Source organism: Lotus japonicus, chromosome 3 (assembly GCF_012489685.1).
Source record: "Lotus japonicus ecotype B-129 chromosome 3, LjGifu_v1.2".
Classification (NCBI taxonomy): Eukaryota; Viridiplantae; Streptophyta; class Magnoliopsida; order Fabales; family Fabaceae; genus Lotus; species Lotus japonicus.
In genome coordinates this window covers 55,182,570-55,206,684 of record NC_080043.1, presented here as the reverse complement: position 1 = coordinate 55,206,684, position 24,115 = coordinate 55,182,570, and the positions used below count along the sequence as shown (strand labels likewise).

General features: G+C 33.9%; 3 protein-coding genes across 3 annotated transcripts; all 3 read left to right on the top strand.

Moving 5' to 3' along the window:
• Window positions 1-396: 396 nt before the first annotated feature.
• LOC130743332 (uncharacterized) lies at window positions 397-4,270 on the top strand. The gene is made up of 10 exons (XM_057595528.1): window positions 397-859; window positions 1,459-1,726; window positions 1,952-2,048; window positions 2,178-2,299; window positions 2,391-2,475; window positions 2,563-2,713; window positions 2,834-2,988; window positions 3,151-3,268; window positions 3,462-3,650; window positions 3,758-4,270. Exons 1-10 carry the CDS (start codon window positions 683-685, stop codon window positions 3,983-3,985), a joined length of 1,590 nt encoding a protein of 529 aa, XP_057451511.1. The 5' UTR covers window positions 397-682; the 3' UTR covers window positions 3,986-4,270.
• Window positions 4,271-14,945: 10,675 nt separating this feature from the next.
• On the top strand, window positions 14,946-17,851 carry LOC130749317 (uncharacterized). The gene is made up of 2 exons (XM_057602654.1): window positions 14,946-15,451; window positions 15,580-17,851. The coding sequence occupies exons 1-2, from the start codon at window positions 14,979-14,981 to the stop codon at window positions 16,529-16,531; spliced, it is 1,425 nt and encodes a 474-aa protein (XP_057458637.1). The 5' UTR covers window positions 14,946-14,978; the 3' UTR covers window positions 16,532-17,851.
• Window positions 17,090-19,582, top strand: LOC130744329 (uncharacterized). Its single transcript, XM_057596519.1, has 3 exons — window positions 17,090-17,810; window positions 17,917-18,999; window positions 19,185-19,582. The coding sequence occupies exons 1-3, from the start codon at window positions 17,090-17,092 to the stop codon at window positions 19,580-19,582; spliced, it is 2,202 nt and encodes a 733-aa protein (XP_057452502.1).
• Window positions 19,583-24,115: the final 4,533 nt, after the last annotated feature.

Sequence of the window (24,115 nt, the reverse complement as noted above, 5' to 3'; positions counted from 1 at the left end):
TTTAGAAACACAGTATAATTAAGCGCTTATGACATAAGCCCTTATTTATAAGCTATTTTAAATTTTTTATTGGAATAAATCGAAAATAAGTTATATATAAGCATAAGCTCTTTTTCATAAGCTATCCTGAGTAGCTTATGAAAATAAGCTCAAAACAGCTTATGGTGGGTCATAAGTTGTTTGCATAAGCTCTCCCAAACACTAGCATAAGAGCTTATGCTATCAAATAAGCTCAAACAATGTCTTCCAAACGGGCCCTAAATCTTCTACCCTTAATTTCCTAATCCTGGTTACTGTTCACGGGGCCATTTTTTTTTTGGGACAACTTCTCTTTCCAATGGCCCATGTGGATGATGGCCCATGTTGTCACACAATTGCATCATGCCCAACCTCAGAGTCGACTCTCTCAGCATTTCCGTCATCACACAACCGTTTGCTCTGCCCTCTGTGCTCCTTCTCTACTTCTCCTTTTTTACTTCTCAACCCATGTTGTCACACAATTGCATCATCCCCATTCCAGAGTCGACTCTCTCAACATTTCCGTCATCACGCAGTCGTTTGCTCTGCCCTTTGTGCTCCTTCTCTACTTCTCCTTCTTTACTTCTCAATTAGGTTGCCTTCAGGCTCGAATGTTGGCCTACGGATTACGTATTTTACCTCTCTGTGACGCTGTTCTCAGCAGATGCCCAAAGTATTCCTGAAGAAGGGTTTTTTGTCTGTGTATGCAATCAGCAACTGCATGGGTTCATACTCCCCAAGGCTCTTCGTCATCTTCCCTCATGCTACCATTAACAGCTGTGTAGGTTGCTTTACAGATGGATCACATATTACAGATACAGATGGAGGCTCTTACTATACGGTAAGCAAGAATTTCCCCCTATAAATTCACCATCCACCAAGTGTATTTTCTTGTGCTTCATTCTGTGCTTTGAACTGAATTAGAGATAGAGATAGAGCTAGAGAAGAGGTAGAGATGGTTGGGCGTTTGAATCAACTAAGTAGCTTACGTTCGGGTAAAAGTAATGGAAGTATTAGGGTTAGGATCATTCGTATGTGGGAAAGTTGCCCAGTGAATCTACCAATGAAGCCATATTCACTTCACATTGTGCTAATTGATTATGAGGTTTTGCACCAACTTCTTTAGATTTTCCTTATGTCCATGTCTATGTCTATGTCTATTTATGCCTGCTTATTTGGTTCCTTTATGTATATGGATTTACTGTTTACATAATCGGTACATTTTGTATTGTGTATTATGTACATTAGATATTAGATATCATATGTTTGTTATTCAGACCAATCTTCATTACATAGATGTGTAGATTACCATGTGTTATTGTGTATACTGTTTATGTTTATGTTTATTCTCCCAATTTGGTGTATGGTAATATATATTCTTCCCAGTTGTATATACAGTTTTAGCTAATATCTAATTTTTATCTTCCCTCTTTTTGCTAGGGGGTTAAAATTGAGGCCATTGCTAGAAACAATCTAATCACTAAATTTAAGAATGATCTACTTGAAGGGAAGGTTTACCGGATTTCGACTTTTATGGTTTCAACCAACAGTGGCTTTTTCATGGCTGCCAACAACGAGTTCAAGATCAATTTGGTTGACAAAACTAAGGCTGTTCTTGAAGAGGATCCCTTGATTCCATTGAACATGTTTACCTTCAAGAATTCAGAAGAAATCATAGCTACTGGGGGTGATTATAACTACTTGATTGGTACAATAATTTTTCCTGGCCAAGTTCTTGCTTATTCTTTAGGATTTTAGGTTGATTTAGGTTAATTAGGTTAATGCCCTTGATTTTTTCTAACTTTCTCAACTCTCAATTTAACCTTTATTTCTTTATCACATAATGTTTTTATGAACTTATGAAATATTCTCATTCATATGCTTTAACTTATTTTACTTATTAACTTATTTAACTCATTCCATCAATTGGCAGACATCATTGGCTTGGTTACTAACGTTTCCAAGGAAAAACAATACAGTAAGGGTTGTGGTGTTACTAGGATGATTGAGATGGAGTTGACTGATGATAAGTAAGAATTTTTTTCTAGCCACCTTACCCCCCTGCCTTTGTATGTGTGGAACAGTTATAAATTTAAGCAAGCTGCATTCATAATCTAATTTGAGTAAGTTGAGTAATTTTGTTTTCATTATATGTATAGGGGGAAGATTCAGTGTGCTTTATTTGGCAACTATGTTGATGTTGTCAAGGAATTAGTTGCTTCTAATGGTTATCGTATGGCTGTTGTGATTCTGCAATTTGTCAAGGTCAAGACATTCAAGGGTTAGTTAAGATTAATATTATTATATTATTATAAGTTTATTGGTGATCAGTTTGTGTATGGTGAATTTGCTAACTGTTAATTTTTTTTCAGGTGATGTTGTACTTCAAAATGTTATGAATGCTACAAATGTTATTTGGAACCCGACCACACAAGAGGCTGCTACTTTTCGTGATGGGTGAGTGAACGGATCATCTTTATTTTACATTTGACATTTGACATATTAGTTAACGCCATTAATGCCCTTATTTTGATTAATTGCAAGGTTGGCTATCCATGGAATTGAATTTGATAAGCTTATAGCTGATATAGCTGATTTTGCTGAGGACGATGATATCCGAGTCATTCCATTAGGTGAGGAGTTCCTTACTTTATATCCCAGGAAAACGATACAACAACTCAACACCACTGCTGAGGTATGTTGTAGTTTATCATCTTATATCTGCATACAAATTTTCAAGTCATCCATAGCTATATATTGTACCCATACCCATCCTTAATTATTTGGTATGGTTATTTCATGTACATTCATGAAGGATGGAGTTTTTGTAGTTAGAGCTACAATAGCTGGTATAACTCAGGGAGAGAAATGGTGGTACTCATCTTGTCGCTGCCACAAAGCTGTAAGCACCAGGGATGGGATGTACTATTGTCGCAGCTGCTCTAATTATGTTCTTTCAGTTATTCCATGGTATGGTTGTGTTGTAAATATTTTCTTTTTCAATTTTCAATTTTCTATTGTTGCAGTTTATCAATGCGTTACTGATGAGATCTAATCTAATTATAATTTATTGTTCCTAATTACCTTTTTCCTGGCTTTATTTCTGGCTTTATTCAACCCATGAATGAACAGTTTCCGGATCAAGTTAGAGGTGAATGATGGAGATGCAGATGCTGTTTTTGTGCTATTTGACACTGATAGTCAGCAACTGTTGTCTAGGAGCTGCCAACAGTTGGTCAACTCATCTAAGGTTATAATCAAATATGGTGGTTTTTGGTCCAAGTGTTGCATTGCTTTGTTTCCCTATTTCCAAATAATGTCATTAGCTTATTTGATTATTTGTTGTCATGTTTACATTTTATAACATACTAATATACTCAGTTGTTGATTTATGTACTAAATAATAATATTAACAATATGTTATTAATTGACTTTTACTTTAGGGAAAAGATTCTGATGAATGTCCTACTGAAATAATGAACATTATTGGGAGTGAAATGCTTTTCAAAGTGGAGAAATCAGATGATCGCGCAGAAAAGTTTGATGAGTCATTCAAGGTGAAGAAGATATGCACTGATCTTGCTGTGATTGAAGCATTCAATGACGAGTCAAAGGTTCAAACACCCCACAAGGTTCTCGACATCTAATTAACTTAGATCCTATTTTATCTAATTAGGTTTGTCATTTTTCATATTTGATGTCTGTATGTCATGATTGGTATTGCATTTACATTTTGCAGATGGTTATTGCCGGTAAATTTCCCAAAACATCTGCTGGATTTGAGGATAGTGCTGATTGCTCTGCAGACCTCTCTAAGATAGGCCCAAATGTTGAGTCTCTTGATGAAATATCAACAGGGGAGGCGTCTGGCCAATGCTCATCTGTGCAGAGCTCTGGTAGTGTTAATTGCCTGCCCAATCCCCCGAAGCGTCTGAAACTAAAGGCTGTCAAATTGGAGCATGAGTAAATCCCTCGCTGAAACAGTTATTGATTCACAGGATGCTTCATATTTTCCCTACTGTCAGCTGGCTGTGTTCTATATTAGGATTATATTACTATGCGATATGTACTTTGTTATGGTTGTTTGTTAGCAGTCAACGCCTATGTTTCATCCTGTGAGATATTGTATTTTGTTATGTTTAATGTTTAATTTTATGCTATGTACCTGTACATCGATGCCAAACAGCTCATGCTGAACCTTGGCTTTGTTGTATTTGTGTTATCTATGTTAAGTATCTGTTTTAAATATCAATATCAATGTCTTATATCTCTTTTATGTTGTACCTTTAGTTCTAACACGTAAATAGCATATAGCATCCTATTTCAATTCCAATCCCAACTTCTTCAAATATACAAATCTTATTTCTGAATCATTAAAGCTCACAACCAATCATCCTTATTTTAGTTATCACCGTTTACCAACTAGAGATTCTCCCAACTGTACTCACCTAACACAGGTTGGTCCATAATGATGGTCATAGTATATCATCACATATCATCACATTGCACTATATAACTCAGCACATTCTGTCAATGTATTTGCAAGATCTTCTATCTCTTTGTTTCATTTCATTTCATTCATTTCACTTCATCTCAACAAGTTCATCACCTGGAGATAATTCACGGAATAAGAATTGTGGTTGCTATGCTGTCATACTTTTAATCCTCATTATTTTATGGGTAAGCGTTTATACCATTAGTATTTAATCCACCATTTTGTTTCTGTACTTTCCTACTGAATAAACCATTAAGCTATGTACTTAGGATTGAAATCATATTCAGTGTTACTACAGTACCTCCTCAGTATTGAGTATGCTCCCACAAGCCCTCTCTTTGATCCCTAATTAATTACTATTAAGATTAAGATATATCATCTATAACTTACCATATTGTTGTGGGTATTCGTATGTGGTTATTAGTCTCATCATATCTAATCTATAGTATCTTTTCTCTAATTAAAAATCTCGTACTTACTTATACTTTTTGTCAAAATTTTGCATAAATTCAAAAATTGAGATGTATCATGTCATCAAATTTTTATTTGTTGTAATTTAAAATTTTTTTTGGTAGCCAATCTAAATCAAATTTTTCCAAAAACTAATCTTTACTATCTCATATAAAGAAGATCGTCCTTACTCTTTAACTTTTATCTTCTTAAACATTTTAAATATTAAAATATAAGTGACCGAATAAAATAAACTACTTCATCTGAAAAAAAAATCCATTAGATTGGAAAGTACAAGTTATAATTTCCCACCCCAATATTAAAAAGATGATCCTATTATAAAATTTATGGATTTTAGTTAAATAAATAAAAAGTAAATTAGCAAGGTAGTAAATATTAAATTAAATAGTATATTAGATATTGCTAATTTTTTTAGTAATCATTAATGTAGATGTCTAAATCTAAGTTAAATAATTTAGTTTTGATTTTATCTGTTTTTCATATTCACTTAAAATATTTAATATATGTATATTGTAATTTAATTATAAATTGTGACAAATTAATTCAATCTCAACCTCATTTTATGATAAAAAAAATAAATCTCAATCTCATTTCCAATCTCACTTGAAATCACGTAAATCTTCATTATTTGAATCTTCATATATCATATCATCAAATTATTATTTGTTGTAATTTAAATCTTTTTTTTTGGTAGTCAATCTAAATCAAATTTTTCCCAAAACTATTCTTTACTATCTCATATAAAGAAGATCATCCTTACTCTTTAACGTTTATCTTCTTAATCATAAAAAAAATCTCTATCTCATTTCCAATCTTACTTGATATCATGTAAATCTTCTTTATTTTAATCTTCATATCATATATCCCTTACCACTCATTAGTTTCACCTTATGTTATCTTATTTCCAATATGATATATGATCTGATATTTTATTTGTGTAACCGAAAATAATGGAGATATTATCATCTTTCCGGTTGATCTCTAACTATTTGACCTGGGAAAGAATGACAACTAATTTGTTTTTGGTTAGGAATTGGTTTTTGTGTTGGTTAGGAGCAACAATAAAAATAACAATATCAGTTACTTTTTGGAAGGGAAGAAAGAAACCCAAATGCTTCTTTCAACTGACACCTATCATCATTCACCTATGTTATCTCCTTACATATACACCTCTTGCCCTCCAACGTGTCTACTCATCAAGAAATCGTACATCAGGAGCCTTCCTCTGATAATTGGTCCTCATCCGTTAGGCAAGACTATCCAAGCTCAAATTTATCCTTTTAAAGTACCTCACTTTCCAATTCATTCATAAACCTTTCCTTAATTAGCAAAATTCTCAACGTTCCACAGCAGGTTGTGGATTTTCTCCTGGCATCAGTTTGCCATACGTGATTACCCATATCTCCCAATGTCAGCGTATCTTCCAGTAGTATCTGCAAAAGAAATAAGTCGAAGATGTATCCCATTTCATCATGAAATCAACCAAAGCAGAGTATATTGTAGATTGCAGATATGCAGATGCATATGGCAGACCTACTGAAGAACACCCTGCTTTACTGGTTTCATGATATCTTCTTAGGTAATCATCGTCTGAGCATCTTCTGAGTAGGAGTGCTATGCACACTCTGTGGTAAAGTCGTTAGCAGCATATATCAGCACCACAACCCCTTTGTTCATTGCCTCCAATTTTTTCGTTACTGACAACTTGGGAGCTGCTCACACATAAGGTCAGTATACTTACACTGTGAGCTCTATTTAGTAGATTAGTAGATTAGCAGATTAGTAGATTATTGGACAGTGGATTAGTGCATTAGTGCATAAGTGGAAGTGGATAAGTGGATTTAATCTTCCATCCCCTGTAATGTGTAATCTACTATAAATACAACAATGATAATTCACTTACCCACACTTGCTATTCCACATGGTCATTCTTGCCCTAAATTCTGCTGAGTCTATTATGGCTGAGATGAGAGTTGAAGCACCATTGGCTGCAATCTGCAGCACCAGCTTCAATTCCAATCTCACCTTTCTTCGTCCTATCAATCACCCTTTCATCAAGGTCCGCGTGACTTCAGTGAGGAGGATTCCCTTCATGGCTAACAATCCAGGAGCATATTACTTGGACATGATCCTCATTGATAGAATGGTAACATTGTAGGCCCTGATTTTCTTTTTTACAAATTTTTTATAAATACCTTGAATCCCTTAAGTTATTTTTTACAATTACAACTGCATCTAATTCATTGAAAGATAAAGAAGAGAAGAGTAAGACAAATAAGGGAATGAAAATATCAGTTGTGGTCTTACTATGATATGATTTTCAGTACATTTATAATATCATGTTAAAATATGTTAACATATATTGTTGTTTCCGTAGAATAGTCATGACTGCTTATAGTTGATTCATTGAACTCTTTAAATAACCTAATATGATATGTTTTCAGGGGACCAAGATACAAGCATCTGCTTGCAGAAGACATCCTCTGACTCGCAACATCCAACTTGGGAAGGTTTATAGGTTTATGAACTTCAGGGTTGTTCCTAACAACACCATTCGCTTCACAACACATGATTTCAGACTTATATTCCATACTTTCACTCAAATCGTGCAATCATTTGACGTCCGTATTCCTCGACATGGCTGGTCGTTTGTGAATACTCCCTTTTATTGCGGCTAACAGGAACAATATTGATCACTTGATTGGTAAGTTAGTGTTAGGATTGCTGTTAAGTCAGCATCATTAGCATGTATATTTTGTTTTATGGCAGAAATCATATATTTGTTGAAGTGATTCTTTATTACCAAAGAAAAGAAGTTAAGCTACATACCCATAAAACTTAAGTTTTAAACTTTACAATTCCTGATGCAGAAATCGTTGGAGTTGTGACTGCTGCTTCAGATGTCAAGATGTTTATCATTGAAGGAAGAATGCGCAAGATGTTAGTTATGCAGCTTCAGGATTCATGGTAATCTGTTTTCCACACTTTTAACGCTCAATATCAGTTTCGTTTTTATATTTACATCCATTTATCTACTTATGCAGCAGTAATTCAGTGATGTATGCATTATGCTCTCATTCATAGTTGAAGCTATATGTTTGTTCTTTCATTCCAGATTTGAAGCATCCCAGTACTGCATTTATTTTCTCTTTTTAATCAGAATCTCATTTTTTGTATTCTTTTATTCACAGGGGTCAGATTGCTTGTCTCTTAGTTGGGAATATAGTTGACATACTTGCTGAATACCTTGCTTCCAACTGGACTAGGAGGCCTTTCATTGTACTACAATTTTGAGAGTCAGCAGCTTCAGAGGTAAGGAATATCCATCTTTCTAATCATATTTGTTGAGCATTTTATTGAATGGAGGCATCTAATCTAATCTAACTATGTCAAAATAAAATTTACTGTTATTTCCTTTTATTAAAAGTTCCTCCCTTAATTAATGTAGACAAGGTCCTTATCCAAAGCATACCGATTGCGTCAAAGCTCCTAATCGACCCAGACATGCAGGAAATTGCTTCTTTAACAGAGAGGTGATCTTATTTGGCTTCTTACATTATGAACTTTTTACCACCTTTGTTGCCACTATGGTCTTCTATAATAATTTGAACTATGAATGATATTTAAAGGGTTTATAAAGTAGCTGTTTCTTATTGTAGAATGCGGAGGTTTGGAATCAACTTCCATGGCCCTGTAGGGTACATTCGAACCAGTGAACCATCTAATATCAGAGATGACATGCTTGTCAACCATCCCAAAAAGACTATCACAGAAATACTTGAAATAAATCAGGTAATATTATACTAATTCCAGATGTTTTAATTAAGTTTAGTTCATTATTTCATTATTTTTCCATAGAACAATCGGTAGAATTATCATTTTAATTGCCATTTTTGCACTCAATAACAGGCAGGTGTATTTGTTGTTCACGCTTTGATCGTCGGAGTGATTCGTGATGAGTATTGGTATTACCCATCGTGCCGCTGTTACACTGAACTCAGGTTCAATGGTCACAGATATGATTGCCTCAAGTGCGGACGATCAATTGACCAGATGGTTAATAGGTTTGAATTATATTTTCTCATTCTCATTTTTTCTTATATGCGTTTTACTGTTATACACATAATCAGTATGAATCCAGTATCCAGTATGCATAAAGTCTCAATCTCAGTATACAATTAGTGATTCGTGTGTATGACAATTTGCCTCAATGCGTTTTACATTTCAATATGTTTAGGTTCAGGCTTAGGCTCGAGGTCTTTGACGGTGTTGAAAGCGCCATATTCGTTTTACGTGACCCTCATGCTGAGAACTAACTGGATTCACATGTGAAGAGCTTCTTAACTCCATTGCTGTAAGATTAGTTGTTTAAGTCTGATACCATACTACGTTAAGTGTATATATAGCTTTATGAATTTTGTCCTGACATGATTGTTTGATGTATATCCCTACTGGTGACATCAGCGTGAGAGGAAAGTAATCCCTCCTGGTGACATCCCAGCTGAAATTGAAGAACAACTTGCTGGAAAAGAGTTATTGTTTAAAGTTCGCAACAAGGTCGATATCATGATGGGAAGAGATGATTGTTTTGAGGTCATTAACATATGCTCTGATGCAGAAATTATTGAAATGTTTCATGGAGATGAAGTTGTTGTCACACCAAACAAGGTAGAATTCATGCTTGAGGAACAATAGATCAACTTATAAATTATAAATTCCAAACTCCATTCATAGTCGTATTTCATTATTTCGGTATTTCATATTAATTAATTTGGAGTAGTTACTTTGCCATAATAGTTTGAACGGTTACTCGTACTAATTACATTTTCGCTAGCTTCACTACAAAATCTTTTCTTACCACCATTCACCAAGTTTGAAGATGCTGAAGAACATAAGAAGAATATCATAAACCAGAATGCTGAATCTTCTGGTTTAGGCAGAAGGGAATCACCTCTCAGAACAGGTCGCAACCCACGAAGGAAACTATTGATTGGTTTTTCATCAGATGAAGAAGAAGAAGACACTCATTCCCCTAAAGATAAGGCATGTGATGTTGAGATGGTTTCTGATGAAAATTCTGCTGGAATGGAAGTGGATCATGTCCCTCTTCGCCAGGATTCTGAAACTGACATCAGTCAGATGGCAGAGAAGATCACTGGCAATGTTCATGAAGGAAAGACTACAAATGTTTGCAATGTTAGTGTTGCTGTGGTTGGAGGATTGACTTCCAGTTCTCAATTGTTGGCTGCTGTAGAAGATAACAACAATATGGTTTGTGAAGCTGTTGTCAAGTCTGAGGACATCAACCAATGTGAAACTGTTCAGGAAACTACTTTTATGTTTGATGCGAACAAATCTTTGGAGACTAAAGATGAAGGTGCATATGCTAATGATCTTGATTTCCATGGTGATGAGGCTGAAGGCAGTCATGATTCTGAGATAATTATTATCTTGGATGATGATAGTGCAACATGAAGTTTGCCACCACTGAATAGAGGAAGGTGCAGGCGTTGTTAAGTCTGCAATGGACTGCACGATGTAGGTTGTCTTATATAGACAAGAGCCCCCACTTTTTGCTGTTTTTAATATCTTTATGTAGTTGGTATTTGGTATTTCTATTATCAGTAGGACTTTTTTGATGTTGAATTAGAAGTTGTCCCTTTGCTTATGGCATAGTTACATACTCCAATTTAATGCTGGTTCATATATGGAACCCATGTCCTATTCCTTAGGAGTATGCAGTAGGACATTTTTGATGTTGAATTGGAAGTTGTCACTTTGCTTATGGCATAGTTACATACTCCAATTTAATGTTGGTTCATATATGGAACCCATGTCCTATTCATTAGGAGTATGCAGTATGACTTTTTTGATGTTGAATTGGAAGTTGTCACTTTGCTTATGGCATAGTTATATACTCCAATTTAATGCTGGTTCATATATGGAACCCATGTCCTATTCCTTAGGAGTATGCAGTTCTTTGTATTGTACTTTGAAGTTCCCATTTGATAGCAATGTATGTATTAACTAAATTGCTCTATATATCATACTCCATTCTAAAAAAAGTACAGTGTTAATCTTTCTTCTTCTTTTTTATTGTATATCATACTTTTCCCTTATTCTTCAGCACTAGAATGTTGATCATATATCTCACATGTTCATTAGTAATATGTCTCAAGAGTCAATGAGAATCTTATGTGAAGTAACCAGATAACTAGAAATGAGTACTATTATATTCAGTGGGGGAATTTCCACGCATGTAATTTTTTAAACTTTTGAGTGTGCAAATTTATATTGAATAAAACTTCTTAGATAATATATGCTGCCTGTTATTTAGTGTGCTTTTGTGTGGAAAAAGTTAGACAACAGATCTGCAAAATGCAGGCAATGGTGAAGTAGCTATTTGTATGCATCACCATGATAAAATATTAAATATGTAAATAGCTGATTACAGTCTATAATTACAACTACATCTTTTAATCTTTTTGATATTGCAGTTAACAGATTAAAATAGTTTGCTCATCATAGTCTATATACAAAACCTTTTCAGCCCAATCTTCATTATGCTATATGCTATATACTAAAGTGCTGACAGTTTTATGCATGGTTATAGTTTAGGCACACAGTGTAAGATGATTGAATCCTTAGAGCAGCTGCATACTCAGATAAAAACGAGACTAAATGTTGCAAAGGGACCCAAAGATAGTTGACAAGCTCACATTTCCACTAATAATTGACAAGGTCAGAGTAGAAACTAGGGAATTGTTTTAAGTCCAAAGTCCAATGCTATACAAGGCTATATATGTAAATTTAAAGTTAATACTATACTTACAGCCAAACTATTGCACCTACTGCCTACCTTTAATTGCTGGACATTAATACATTATATAAGCAAATCATCATGTACTTCCATCATCATTCACACATATGTAGCCTTGATGTTGTCATGGACACATATACACGTGTGTAGGCATATATATCATCCTAACATCACCTTCATTAGAATCAGACTTGCCTCATAATACTTCATCAAACTTATCCAGCCTTGATGTTGTCATGGACACATATACGCGTGTGTAGGCATATATATCATCCTAACATCACCTTCACTAGAATTAGTTCTGCCTCATAACTCATAATTCATCATCAAACTTATCTAATCTAACATCATCCATGCCATCATCACTATCCCCACTCCTTTATATTCAAATGAACTCATTGTAGATACACTTGAGGCTCTTCAATCCATTTTACTTCTTCTACCTATCTAAATCTAAATTGTGCTATGTCCATTGTGGTCACCAATAAATTAGTTCCAATTCCAAATATCTGTACCCTTTCAACTCATATACTTGCTCACACCACTCCAGCAGCACTCATGGCATCTTCATTTTCAGGTTATATGGTTTCATATTGGTTTAATAGTTTCATAGCTTGAACATTCTCATTGTTTACTTTGTGAAGACTAATTTTTATTTAAATTTTGTTTGACTACTGCTCACTATTTTATGAATTCATTTTGGTTCTCCTATGTGTATTTTAAGTAGAAATCTCTAATCAAATTGACCAGATCTCTCTTCTCTCCCCCACCAATCACCAACATTGATATGGTTCAAAAAATACTTTGTGAAGTGTCTATAGACACAATCATCTCAACATTTGATTTGTTTAAATTAGCATAAATCGGGGAGAGGGGTAGTAAAGGCATGTGATGGAGAGTAAGGAGCTCCTCACCTACATGCAGTCATTATATTCTTTGGTTGGGATATAAAGTAAGGAACTCCTCACCTAATGGAACATTCTTTATTTAACATTTTTGTCTACAGAAAAAAATACTTTACTGACATACATAAAGAGATAAAATAAAGTTGCAATATAAGTCATTTTAGGTGGTGAATATGCCAATTGCCAAGAATAAACAAAAGGAGAAGAATATAAACGAAGGGTAAAGATTGGATGCTTTATAGATTAAGTTTATGCTAATTCTCGTGAGAAAGAAGAATGAGTCCAATATATGCAGTCATTATATTTTTTGGTAGAAAAAATTCAGGAAGATGCAATGATCCTCCATTTCAAGGCTAGAGTTCATGATTTATTTAGTTTTCTTCACCTCTCATTTGTAATTTGTTCTTAAATTTCCTATAATTTTCATCATCTTACAGTTATCTTAATTCATCATCTCACCATTTGAAATTTGAGCTGTACTTAATGTTGTATCTATGTATTTAACTCAAACAATTAGCTCAGATCATTAATTAGATGTAAAATGACTCTTAATTTTCATGTTGGATGTGTAGATTTCTACAAATAGTTTCCTCAATTCCACTCAATCAAATAACAACAATGTCAAAGAAATGGGCATATAACAATTATGTGGTTGCTTCTTTGATTTGTTTATAAAATTATAAAATTAAATGGCCTATACACTAATTCTATGAGGATAAGTGACAACTTAATGTTTTTGTTAGATTACTAACCCTTAAACTAACTGCAATAAAATAGAGTTATTTCTAATCATTAAGTCCCTTTAATTAACCTTATTACACATCATGGATTCCATCATTACTATCCCACCTCATTTATACTCGAGTGATTTCATTGTGGACCTTGACCTTTTCCTTCATTGTGTCCACTTGCTTGAAAACATGTTGTGTAAGTTTTGATTCAGATTCATAGAATTTTACTGCTTAAACTCCCCTATATTATGATCTATCCATTGTTGTAACAATTAAGTTAGTTCTAAATATCTTTACCTCTTCATTCATCTCATGTACTTTCTCACATTATTCCAGCACCACTAATGACATCTCCATTAATAGGTTTCAATGGTTTCACATTTGATTAACATATTCAAACTTTGTACATTCTCATAATCTAATCCGTAAACCTTAATTTTTATTTGGTTTGACTATTGCTAACCATTCTCTGTATTTATTTTGCAACTCTTATGTCTATATTACGTAAACCTTAATCAACTTGACTACTCACGTGGCCAGCTATCAAACAATGAAACAAGTTAGTAGTCAAGCGATAACTTTTTAAGAATTCATTTTCCCTTTATCCATGCTAAGATGCTAAGATATGATACATGTAAATCAGGAAAAAAGACAAAGAGAGTTAGGAAAAGAGGTGCATCATCAACATTGAATCCTAAAAGCACAAGAAGGAGAGTTGATTTTAGTAAGTCAAGTGCATATGTGAATCAACTACTTCATATTTCTGCAGAATATTTATTGTTCTGAATTTTAAATATATATACAGTGGTACCATGGGAGTCTCAAGTGGAAACATCAGAGCACGTTCTAAGTACTCAATCGGCTTCAACGATGTTACCAGGTTTTGAGTTATACTTCTCAATGAAAGTGTTAAACGTTATATTTAATTTCAAGAATTTCAAGAAATTAATTGTTTAATTATATTATTAGTACTAATCCTCACACAACGTATTCAGTTAAGCACTATCAATGCCTATGACTATCTACTATTGCTATATGCATCTTTTTCCTGCTTTTGTTATGGATTGACATCCATTAACAAATCTGGAGATTACACTCTCATACACCAATACGCAACTTCAAAGGTTCAAAAACATATAATACACAATGAATAATGAGTTGGTGTTAATTTTTATTTTTTACATTTACTCATTTGATACATTATTCCTTTTTATCCACTTCTATCATTTTAACTTAATTCTGAAGTTGTCGTACAAAATTGTAGGTACTTTCAATGATGGATCTAGGGAATGCAATAAATATTTTGATGCAGCTGAGTCATCAGGTTCCTTTCATTTTATACAGTATATAGATGCTTCAATTTTATATATGAGATAGCATTTATTTTAGTTTTTTAGTTTACTTACGTTGTAGTTTATTTGTTTAGTTTTTTTATTTTTATATTTTAGTTTTTTATATGATTCATATATGATATGATTTATTATCTATACGAGACCTAACTGATACATCCAGTTCTGGATAGATCTATCCATTATAATATGGTAAGTGTTAATATGTTGTTGTTTAATTCAGAGTACATGGATTTTGGTGAGATGGATCGTTGTTGCCATCACTATGGTGCACTTTTCTGGTATGCTGAGAGACTTGCAATGAGTAAACAATCATCTAATCCAAAGTTCTCAAAGTGTTGCCTTCAAGGGAAGATATCGGTTCCACTCTTCCCATCTCCTCCGGTTTTACTTCAAAATTTACTGTCAGGAATTGACCCGCGAAGCCGTCATTTTTTTGAGCACATTCGCACATACAATAGCATGTTTGCATTCACGTCGCTTGGCGGTAAAGTTGACGCTAACATGAATGATGGCGGCGGGCCCTCGCAATTTGTCATCAGTGGGCAGAACTACCATCGCATTGGAAGTTTATTACCGACTGAAGGGCAGAAGCCGAAGTTTGCGCAGCTCTACATATATGATACAAAAAATGAAGTTGCGAATAGGATGGGACATTTCAGGTAACATTACAGGATTTTACATTATTTATTAACTTGTCTCCATTAGTCGTTTTAATATTTAAACTTAGATTCTCATTTTTTAACTAAAAACATTTCTCAACTAATAAACTTATCCATCATTGTATCAGTGAAAGGTCTTCCAGAAGTAGCCTTGACCAAAGTTTAGTCAATGATCTCATGAAGATGATCGATGAATCTAATGTGTTCGCTAAAACCTTTAGAAGGGTTCGAGATCACATTGAAGATGGTGTTGAAAATGTGGCTTTGAGGTTATTTCATAATCGTCACCAAAATCCAAACTCATATAATCTCCCAAATGTAGACGAGGTTGCTGCTTTGATAGTTGGAGACTTTGATAGCTCTGATTGTGGCCGTGACATTATTATTCGCACCCAAAATGGCTACCTGCAGAGAATTCCGAAGTATCATGTTTCGTTTTTGCCCCTGCAATACCCCATTATTTTTCCTTATGGTAATGGCAAATATGCTAAAGGTATTAGCTTTTCCATAGAGTCGACTAATGATTGCGATTGGAAACGTGAAGGGGTCTCTTTCAGAGAATGGGTTGCATTTAGATTGCAAGAAAGAGGTAATGAGTGCAATATGCTGATCCGGAGTAGAAGATTGCTTCAAAAATTTGTTGTTGATTGCTATTCAATGATTGAGTCTGGTCGTCTGTTCTTTTATAGAAATAGACAACACATTATCCGTAGAGAGGTTTTGTCTGGAATACAAGAGGCGATAGATCGGGGAGACACTAACGCAGCAACTATTGGATCAAGAATTATGCTGCCCTCATCATTTACAGGTGGCAGGCGTTACATGTTCAACAATTGTCAAGATGCGATGGCAATTTGCAAAGCATTTGGATACCCAGATCTGTTCATTACTATGACATGCAACCCTAAATGGCCTGAAATTGAGCGTCAAATTGCGAAGCATGGGTTATCTACGTACGAGAGACCAGACATTGCATGTCGAGTGCTTCGTGCCAAACTTGACCAACTAATGGCTGACTTTAGGAAGGGCGAATTTTTTGGTAAAACTATGGCAGGTACATTAACTTTTGTTAGTTATTAAATTTAATATTGGGTCTAATATACTTTGCACCGCAATACGTGTATCACTAATAATGTTTTCTATTCAAATACAGCGACCTACACTATTGAGTTTCAAAAGAGGGGTTTGCCGCATGCTCACATTCTACTATGGCTTCATCCCGCATGTAAATTAAATTCTATTGCCATGATAGATTCAGTCATATGCGCGGAACTTCCAAATCCAGATATGTATCCCAATCTTTTTAATGTCGTGTCTAACTTTATGGTACATGGACCATGTGGATCAAGCAACAATCGATCACCATGTATGAAAAATGGCAAATGCTCGAAATTTTTCCCTAAGAAATACACAAACTCAACATCATTTGATAGGGACGGATTTCCTATATATAGAAGAAGGAACACTGGAGTAACAACAACCAGAAGAGATATCCCGTTGGACAATGGCTTTGTTGTTCCGTACAATCCTAAATTGCTAATGAAATATCAAGCCCATATCAACATTGAATATTGCAACAAGGCAAATTCAATAAAGTACTTATTTAAGTACATAAATAAAGGTGTTGATCGTGTTACTATGGCGATGTCTCTGCCAAAAGATGGTATTGAAGTTGATGAAATTAAACAGTACTATGATTGTAGATATTTATCTCCATGTGAAGCAGTTTGGAGGATATTTAAGTTTTTCATCCATGACCAATGGCCGCCTGTTAACAATCTCACATTTCACTTACCCAAAAAGCAATCGGTCATATTCTACAATGATCAGAATATTAATGATGTTTATGACCGATCCAAAGAGAAGATAACTATGTTCGTGGCTTGGATGGAGGCTAATGCAAAGTATCCTACCGCAAAGGATTTGACGTATACTGACTTCCCTTCGCTGTTTGTTTTTTATGAGATTAAGTGTGAATGGAGACCTCGAAAGAAAGGATTTTCAATTGGAAGAATGAATTTTGTTCCACCCGGAACTGGAGAGCTTTTTTACATGAGATTGTTGTTGAATGTTCAACGAGGGTGCAGCAATTTTGATGAATTGAGGACAGTGAAGAATGTATTGTATGATACCTTTAGAGATGCATGTGCTGCTGCGGGATTGCTTAATGACGACAATGAATTTATTGAAAGCATAAAGGAGACATCTCTATTGGGTTCTGGTCACTACCTTAGGGGGCTATTTGTCAGATTGTTGTTATCTAACACCATGGCAAATCTAGTGGCGGTTTGGAACAAAACCTGGCTTCTTATAGCTGACGGGATACAATATGATTTAAGGAGATCTTTGAATAACCCAGGTACATGTTATTTTTTAAAGTTCGAATGCCAACATACACATAGATTGACACATGTATTTAGTTTGAATAGTTAATAGTTAATTACCATTACTGTTTCTAATGGCAGATTTAAGGATTGATGATCAAAGACTTCGCGAACTTTGCTTAATGGAGATTGAAAAGATACTTTTAATCAATGGTAAATCACTGAAGGATTTTCATGGAATGCCTGTCGTTAATGCCGATCTCTTAGCTGAATATGGAAACGTCCTTCTCTTTAATGAATTAAACTTTGATGTCAGTGAGATGAGTCAACTGCATTCTGATTGCGTCAACAGACTAAATTCAGGACAATTTAACATCTATGAAGAAATCATGGCAGCTGTAAATGGGCCTGATGGTGGTTTTTTCTTTGTCTACGGTTATGGAGGTACAGGGAAGACATTTCTTTGGAAAACTTTGACCTATAGACTTAGATCTGAGAGGAAAATTGTCTTAAACTTTGCTTCCAGTGGCATTGCATCTTTGCTTCTTCCAGGTGGTCGTACTGCTCATTCACTCTTCTCTATTCCGCTGAACCTGAATGAGGATTCATGTTGTTGTATACCATATGGTAGTCCCAAAGCAGAACTTCTTCAAGCTGCAAGTTTAATCATATGGGATGAGGCACCTATGGTCAACAAATATGCATTTGAGGCACTTGATAGGACTCTCAGAGATATAATGTCTGCCAAGGTTCCTAATAGCATGAATAAACCATTCGGTGGAAAAACTATTGTTTTGGGCGGTGACTTTAGACAGATACTGCCTGTAATTCCAAAGAGTTCTCGTGCAGAGATTGTCCTGTCAACAATAAATTCGTCCAGGTTATGGAGTTGTTGTAAGGTACTTACCTTATCAGAAAACATGAGGTTGTTGTGCAATTCTTCTGAACAGGAGGCTAATGAAGTTCGCATGTTTGCAAACTGGGTCCTTGATCTTGGAGATGGGAAATTAGGTGAATATAATGATGGTGACTCAGATATTTCTATTCCTGATGAGTTTTTGATCCCGCACTCAAACAGTCCTATTAATGATATTGTTGATTATGTTTACCCCGACATTCTTCAGGATGTTACTAATGCTGAATATTATAGTAATAAAGCGATACTTGCTCCAACATTAGAGGCTGTTGATTCAATAAATCAACACGTGTTGTCTACGTTTCTAGGTGAAGAAAGAACTTCTTAAGCAGTGATAGTATCTGGAAGGTGGATGAACAAGTTGGAATACTAGCTGATTGGATTACCACTGAATTCTTGAATGATATCAAATGCTCTGGTCTCCCTGATCATAAGTTGTTGGTGAAAGTAGGAGCTCCTGTTATGTTAATGCGAAATCTTGATATATCTGCAGGATTATGCAATGGTACTAGGCTCATTGTGAAACATGTTTGTCCAAATGTTATCGGTGCTATCGTCATCACTAGGACACACATTGGAACAAAGGTTTTTATCCCGAGGATGAATTTAATTCCTACAGATCCAACCATGCCAATCAAGTTCATGCGAAGACAATTTCCTCTTTGTCTTTCCTATGCTATGACTATAAATAAAAGCAAGGGTCAAAGCTTATCTCAAGTGGGTGTATATTTACCTAGGCTTGTGTTTTCACATGGGCAGTTGTATGTTGCTGTGTCCAGAGTTACTTCAAGAGGTGGATTGAAAATCCTCATATGCAATGAGGAGGATGAAAAACCAAATGTTACGAAGAATATCGTCTTTGCTGAAGTCTTTCAGAAGATAATAGTGTAATTTATCTATTTGGGTGTACGACTAATCATTAATTTATCACCTTTTAAGAATTCTCTATACATTATTTACATTTTTTATTTTTATTTTTTTTAATACGTTAATATAAATATTAATTATTAATACTCAAAAGGTGAAGGATATCTCATTTGATTTTCGGACTAATGTACCATGCATAATACTTGATTATACTATCTTTACTCTACAATTAATCTTACTTTGTTCATATCTTTCACAAATCCTCTACCAAATATATAATAAATATTATAAGAAAATATGTCAAGTTTATCTTTGAAGGTATAAAATTGTCAATTTATTTATGAACTAATTCATGAAAATAATTTTTTAATTTTTGTTTCAATAGTTAGCAGAGATAGTAATTCCAAAGTTTTTTTTTACGTAGGAAAAAATTACAAAGATATATTTAGTTTGTAGTTCTTATGTTCAATTTATATATTGAAATATAAATCCATAAGTAAACTAGTGTTTTTTACCCGCGCGTTGCACGGAGAATACATCTATTATATTTGATAGGTCAATTAATACCTGGATCATTAAAAATATAATAAACAACTGATGAAATAGAAGAGTATGAAATGATGAGTAAAGTGGACAAAAAGTCTTAAATTAAAACCCTTGTTGCATAGATTGAACTTCGTACAATTGAATAACTAATAAAAAAATTGGTTAACCAAATCTCAAATTATGCAAAACATATTAGGGGATGTGGTTTAATGATGGCTAATAAACAATAGCTAATTTAATCTACAATGAAAAAAAGAGAAAAGATTCTTTATATACGTGATTATGCGAGTTCATTTTTTACACAATAAAATAAACTAAGTTTGACCCATATCAACATGAAGTCGTTTCACATTCTTCATGAGCCTAAAGACAATAACACAAATTATAGATATGAAGAATCACCAATAAAGCATTCAGAACACATTTTAATCTTAGAAAAAAAAAGAATGTACCGCGAAATTTGTTATTGTATTTGATACATTAATTAATACTTAATGAAGGTACTTTCTTGTTAAAATATATTTCTTCCCGTAGGAGAATTTAACTCCTATAATAATTTGTACAAAAAATTTAAAGTGGACTATATTATTATGTAGTAAAAAATTAACATCAAACTATATTATATTATGTTTTTCTTGTAAAAAAAAAAAATTCTGATGAAATCTTATTAACATTTATTTTTATGTAGAAGTATTTTCATGTAAAATATTCTTCCTATATATAAAAGATTTTAGGCTCTTTCTAATACATTTAGATCCAGCTTCTCCTTACTCTCAGGATGTCTGAAAGTCTTTTCTCATGTCTATCTGGTGGGTAATATCGATGAAGATGATGACACCCACCATACCTTGCTTGCTTCAAGGTCGATCTCTTGTATCCTCCTCCTGCCGAAGACTTTAAGAGTAAACCTTGCCATTCCAACTTTCATCGATCGAGTTTCAGTTGCTTTTTCTGTTGATCTAGGTGAGAAAGCTTACTAAGGCAACCTCTGCTTTTGTCTATCTCCCAATATAAGAAGTATGTTGCTTTGCTCTTATAGTAGTACTAATGGGCGTACTTTAGAACAAATTTCTAGCGAAGGTCTTGACAGTTTGGAACTGAAAGGTTTGGTTCATTAATAATATCTAGTAGTTTCATCATGCTATTCTGCTTTTGAGCTTGTTGTACTTACCGGAGCATTTCTGCGATAAAAAAATTCAGAATAGTAAAGCAGTCGTAGTATGCTCCCTTTACTTGCTCTAGTGCTCAAGTAATAGCTGAGTGCATACTGTTTGCATCTGAATTATATATAAAAGACTCTTAAAAACAACTACTTAATTCTCCATTACAAAGAATATACATTACATCAGAACCTAATTATTATTTGTCAGTGACATAAGTGTCGAAAATAATAGTAATGGAAATTTCGAATGGTGTGGATAAGGGTTAAAAGTCCAATCTCATAAGAAAGAAAAATCTCCATTTACATCAAAATCTCTCTCAGATTTCTCTACCTCACTATCACCACCGTTTTTCTTATAAATTATCCACAAACACACTCACAAAGTCCACACGGTACCTAACATCATATGCAAATTTTGTTTTCACTGCAACCAGAGTCTGTTCTCTAGCATAAAAAAGCACTTCATAAAGTAAGAAGGTATCACATTTTGAATTTAAATCATTAAAATATTTATTTCTAATTAAAAAATCAAATGAAACTTGCTTCCAAATCAGCAGCAATCCTAGGTGCTATTCCTGATTGTTGTCCAACTTTAACATGAATTAATATGAACTCATGCTAATTCAAATGAAACTTGCTTCCAAATCAGCAACTTCCAGCCGTATCTGCATTCTAAGTAACAGAAAATCAAGAACTCATGAAGTGAGATGGATAGACATGTTAGAGTAGGATAGACTAAAGACCACCAAACATAATAGTAATATGTGCAACATCAATCTAGCTATGATAGTGCAAAGATAGCAATCAAATTTGCAGACAGATATGAAAGCCAAAGAATGAATTGAAGCCACTTTTTGGCTATGGCCTTCCAGTGGTTTCCATAACCAATCAGATCTATTTGTAAGGGGAAACTAATCACATGCTACTAAAGAAGATGAATGGAAGAAAACCTCTCTAGAAATTTTAGACCCAATATATTTGTTGAACGGCTAAAACAACTCTTTGCTTTATGTAGCACTGTTGTTGAAAGTACAATAACCAAATCAAAAACATATGCTGATACTAAATCGTAATGTGATAATTACACACTCATGCAAGCAAGACTTCCAATCACACTAAAGTTTGATTAATTGAACCATAGTAGAACAATGATTAATTATAAAATCTAATATTGCCTTCGAAAAGTGACTTTTAATATATGTAATGATGATAGATAGATGTAGAATTGATGAACTAAGTCAGTAAAACTATATATGCATCACAGTAGTGCAACACCAAACACACATCTCTATCTCTTATCTGGTGAATATATACATATAATGGACTGAGAAAAACCTCCATGAGTACTGGTCTCACATGTTTCGTGGCTTGCTTGAAATGAGAGCAAGATAAGATCTTGAGTCATCAATCATGTTTCATCTTCAGCTAGCTGAGAATCAGAGAGTGTAGTCAGAAAAGAGGTATGCACCTCATTGTCGTTCTGTACCTACGGATGAATTCATGTCAAATGTTTCCAGGGAAGCCAATGAAATCAATTTATTGTTAGAACATTGGTTTAGGCGTTTAGCATATTAGAAAGGATAGCACCAGTTTTAAAAGTCTAACCTCAATAGTATAGCTTGAGCGAACAAAGATAAGCAGTAAAATCTCATCCATGATATGTAGTTCTGTAGTTGTAACGGCAAGCACCAACAATAATAATTAATTTCCTCGGTGCAAGAAGCAGGCAAAAAGAAAAAATTACCAAATAAAAAAGTTGCAAGGAAAAAAATCTACAACTTCTCCTTTCTCTCCCCTCAATTCTTTCACTCCCTCAATCCACTTCACTGACAATGATTAGGTTAATCAAAACATACACAGATCAATGTTTCACCTCCTATAACATAGGACACAAATTTTAGATGCAAATTAAGAAAAACGAATAAAATAGAATCACATACAAAGGAGAATCAGAAAACATAAAAAACAAATCAAAATATTGCAAAATTCCATATAGAATATAAAATGGACTCACCATCCATGGCTTCCAAAGAATCTCTTTTGGTGGAATATCTATAAAAAAAAACCTGAAGAAAAGAATTTGAAATTAGCATGGCAAGTGATGAACGGAATTGACCTTGAAGTCAAACATGAGTGAATGAAAGTTAAAGGTAAAGTAAAATAAAATTGAAAAAAACCATAACATATTATGCAAGCAAAGGAAGAAAATAATTTGAAACCTCCATCTGCAACCTTCCCAATCAGTCCAAGGCAGCAAATCGGAGGGATGCGATTGCAAGTCGATGACAAAGTGGTTCCGTTGAGAGATGAGATGATTTTGTGGGGGTGGTTCCGTTCAGTGGAGAGATGAGATGAAAATTGCATGGAGGAGATGAATTCCATGGAGGAGATAGTGGAGGTAGGCAGGGTTTTAAGAGGATTTTTGCTGATGAGATGTATTATTGATTTAAATCACTTATCACATATATTATATTAAGATAAAATCATGAAATAAACAACATAAATTCTAATCAAATCTAAAATTTAAAAATGTACTAAATAAACATAGATAAAAACTATCAAAATCTAGCAAATCACAATAAAAACTCATAAAATCTGGAATTAATTAAAAATCCAAAAATTCAATAAAAATACCATAAAAAATAATTAATACTCTAAAAATAAATAATAATATAAATTAAGATAAAATACAGAAATAAACAACATAAATCCTAATCAAATCTAAAATTAAAAAATGTACTAAATAAAAATAGATAAAAACTATCAAAATCTAGCAAATCACAATAAAAACTCATAAAATCTGGAATTAATTAAAAATCCGAAAATTCAATAAAAATACCATAAAAATT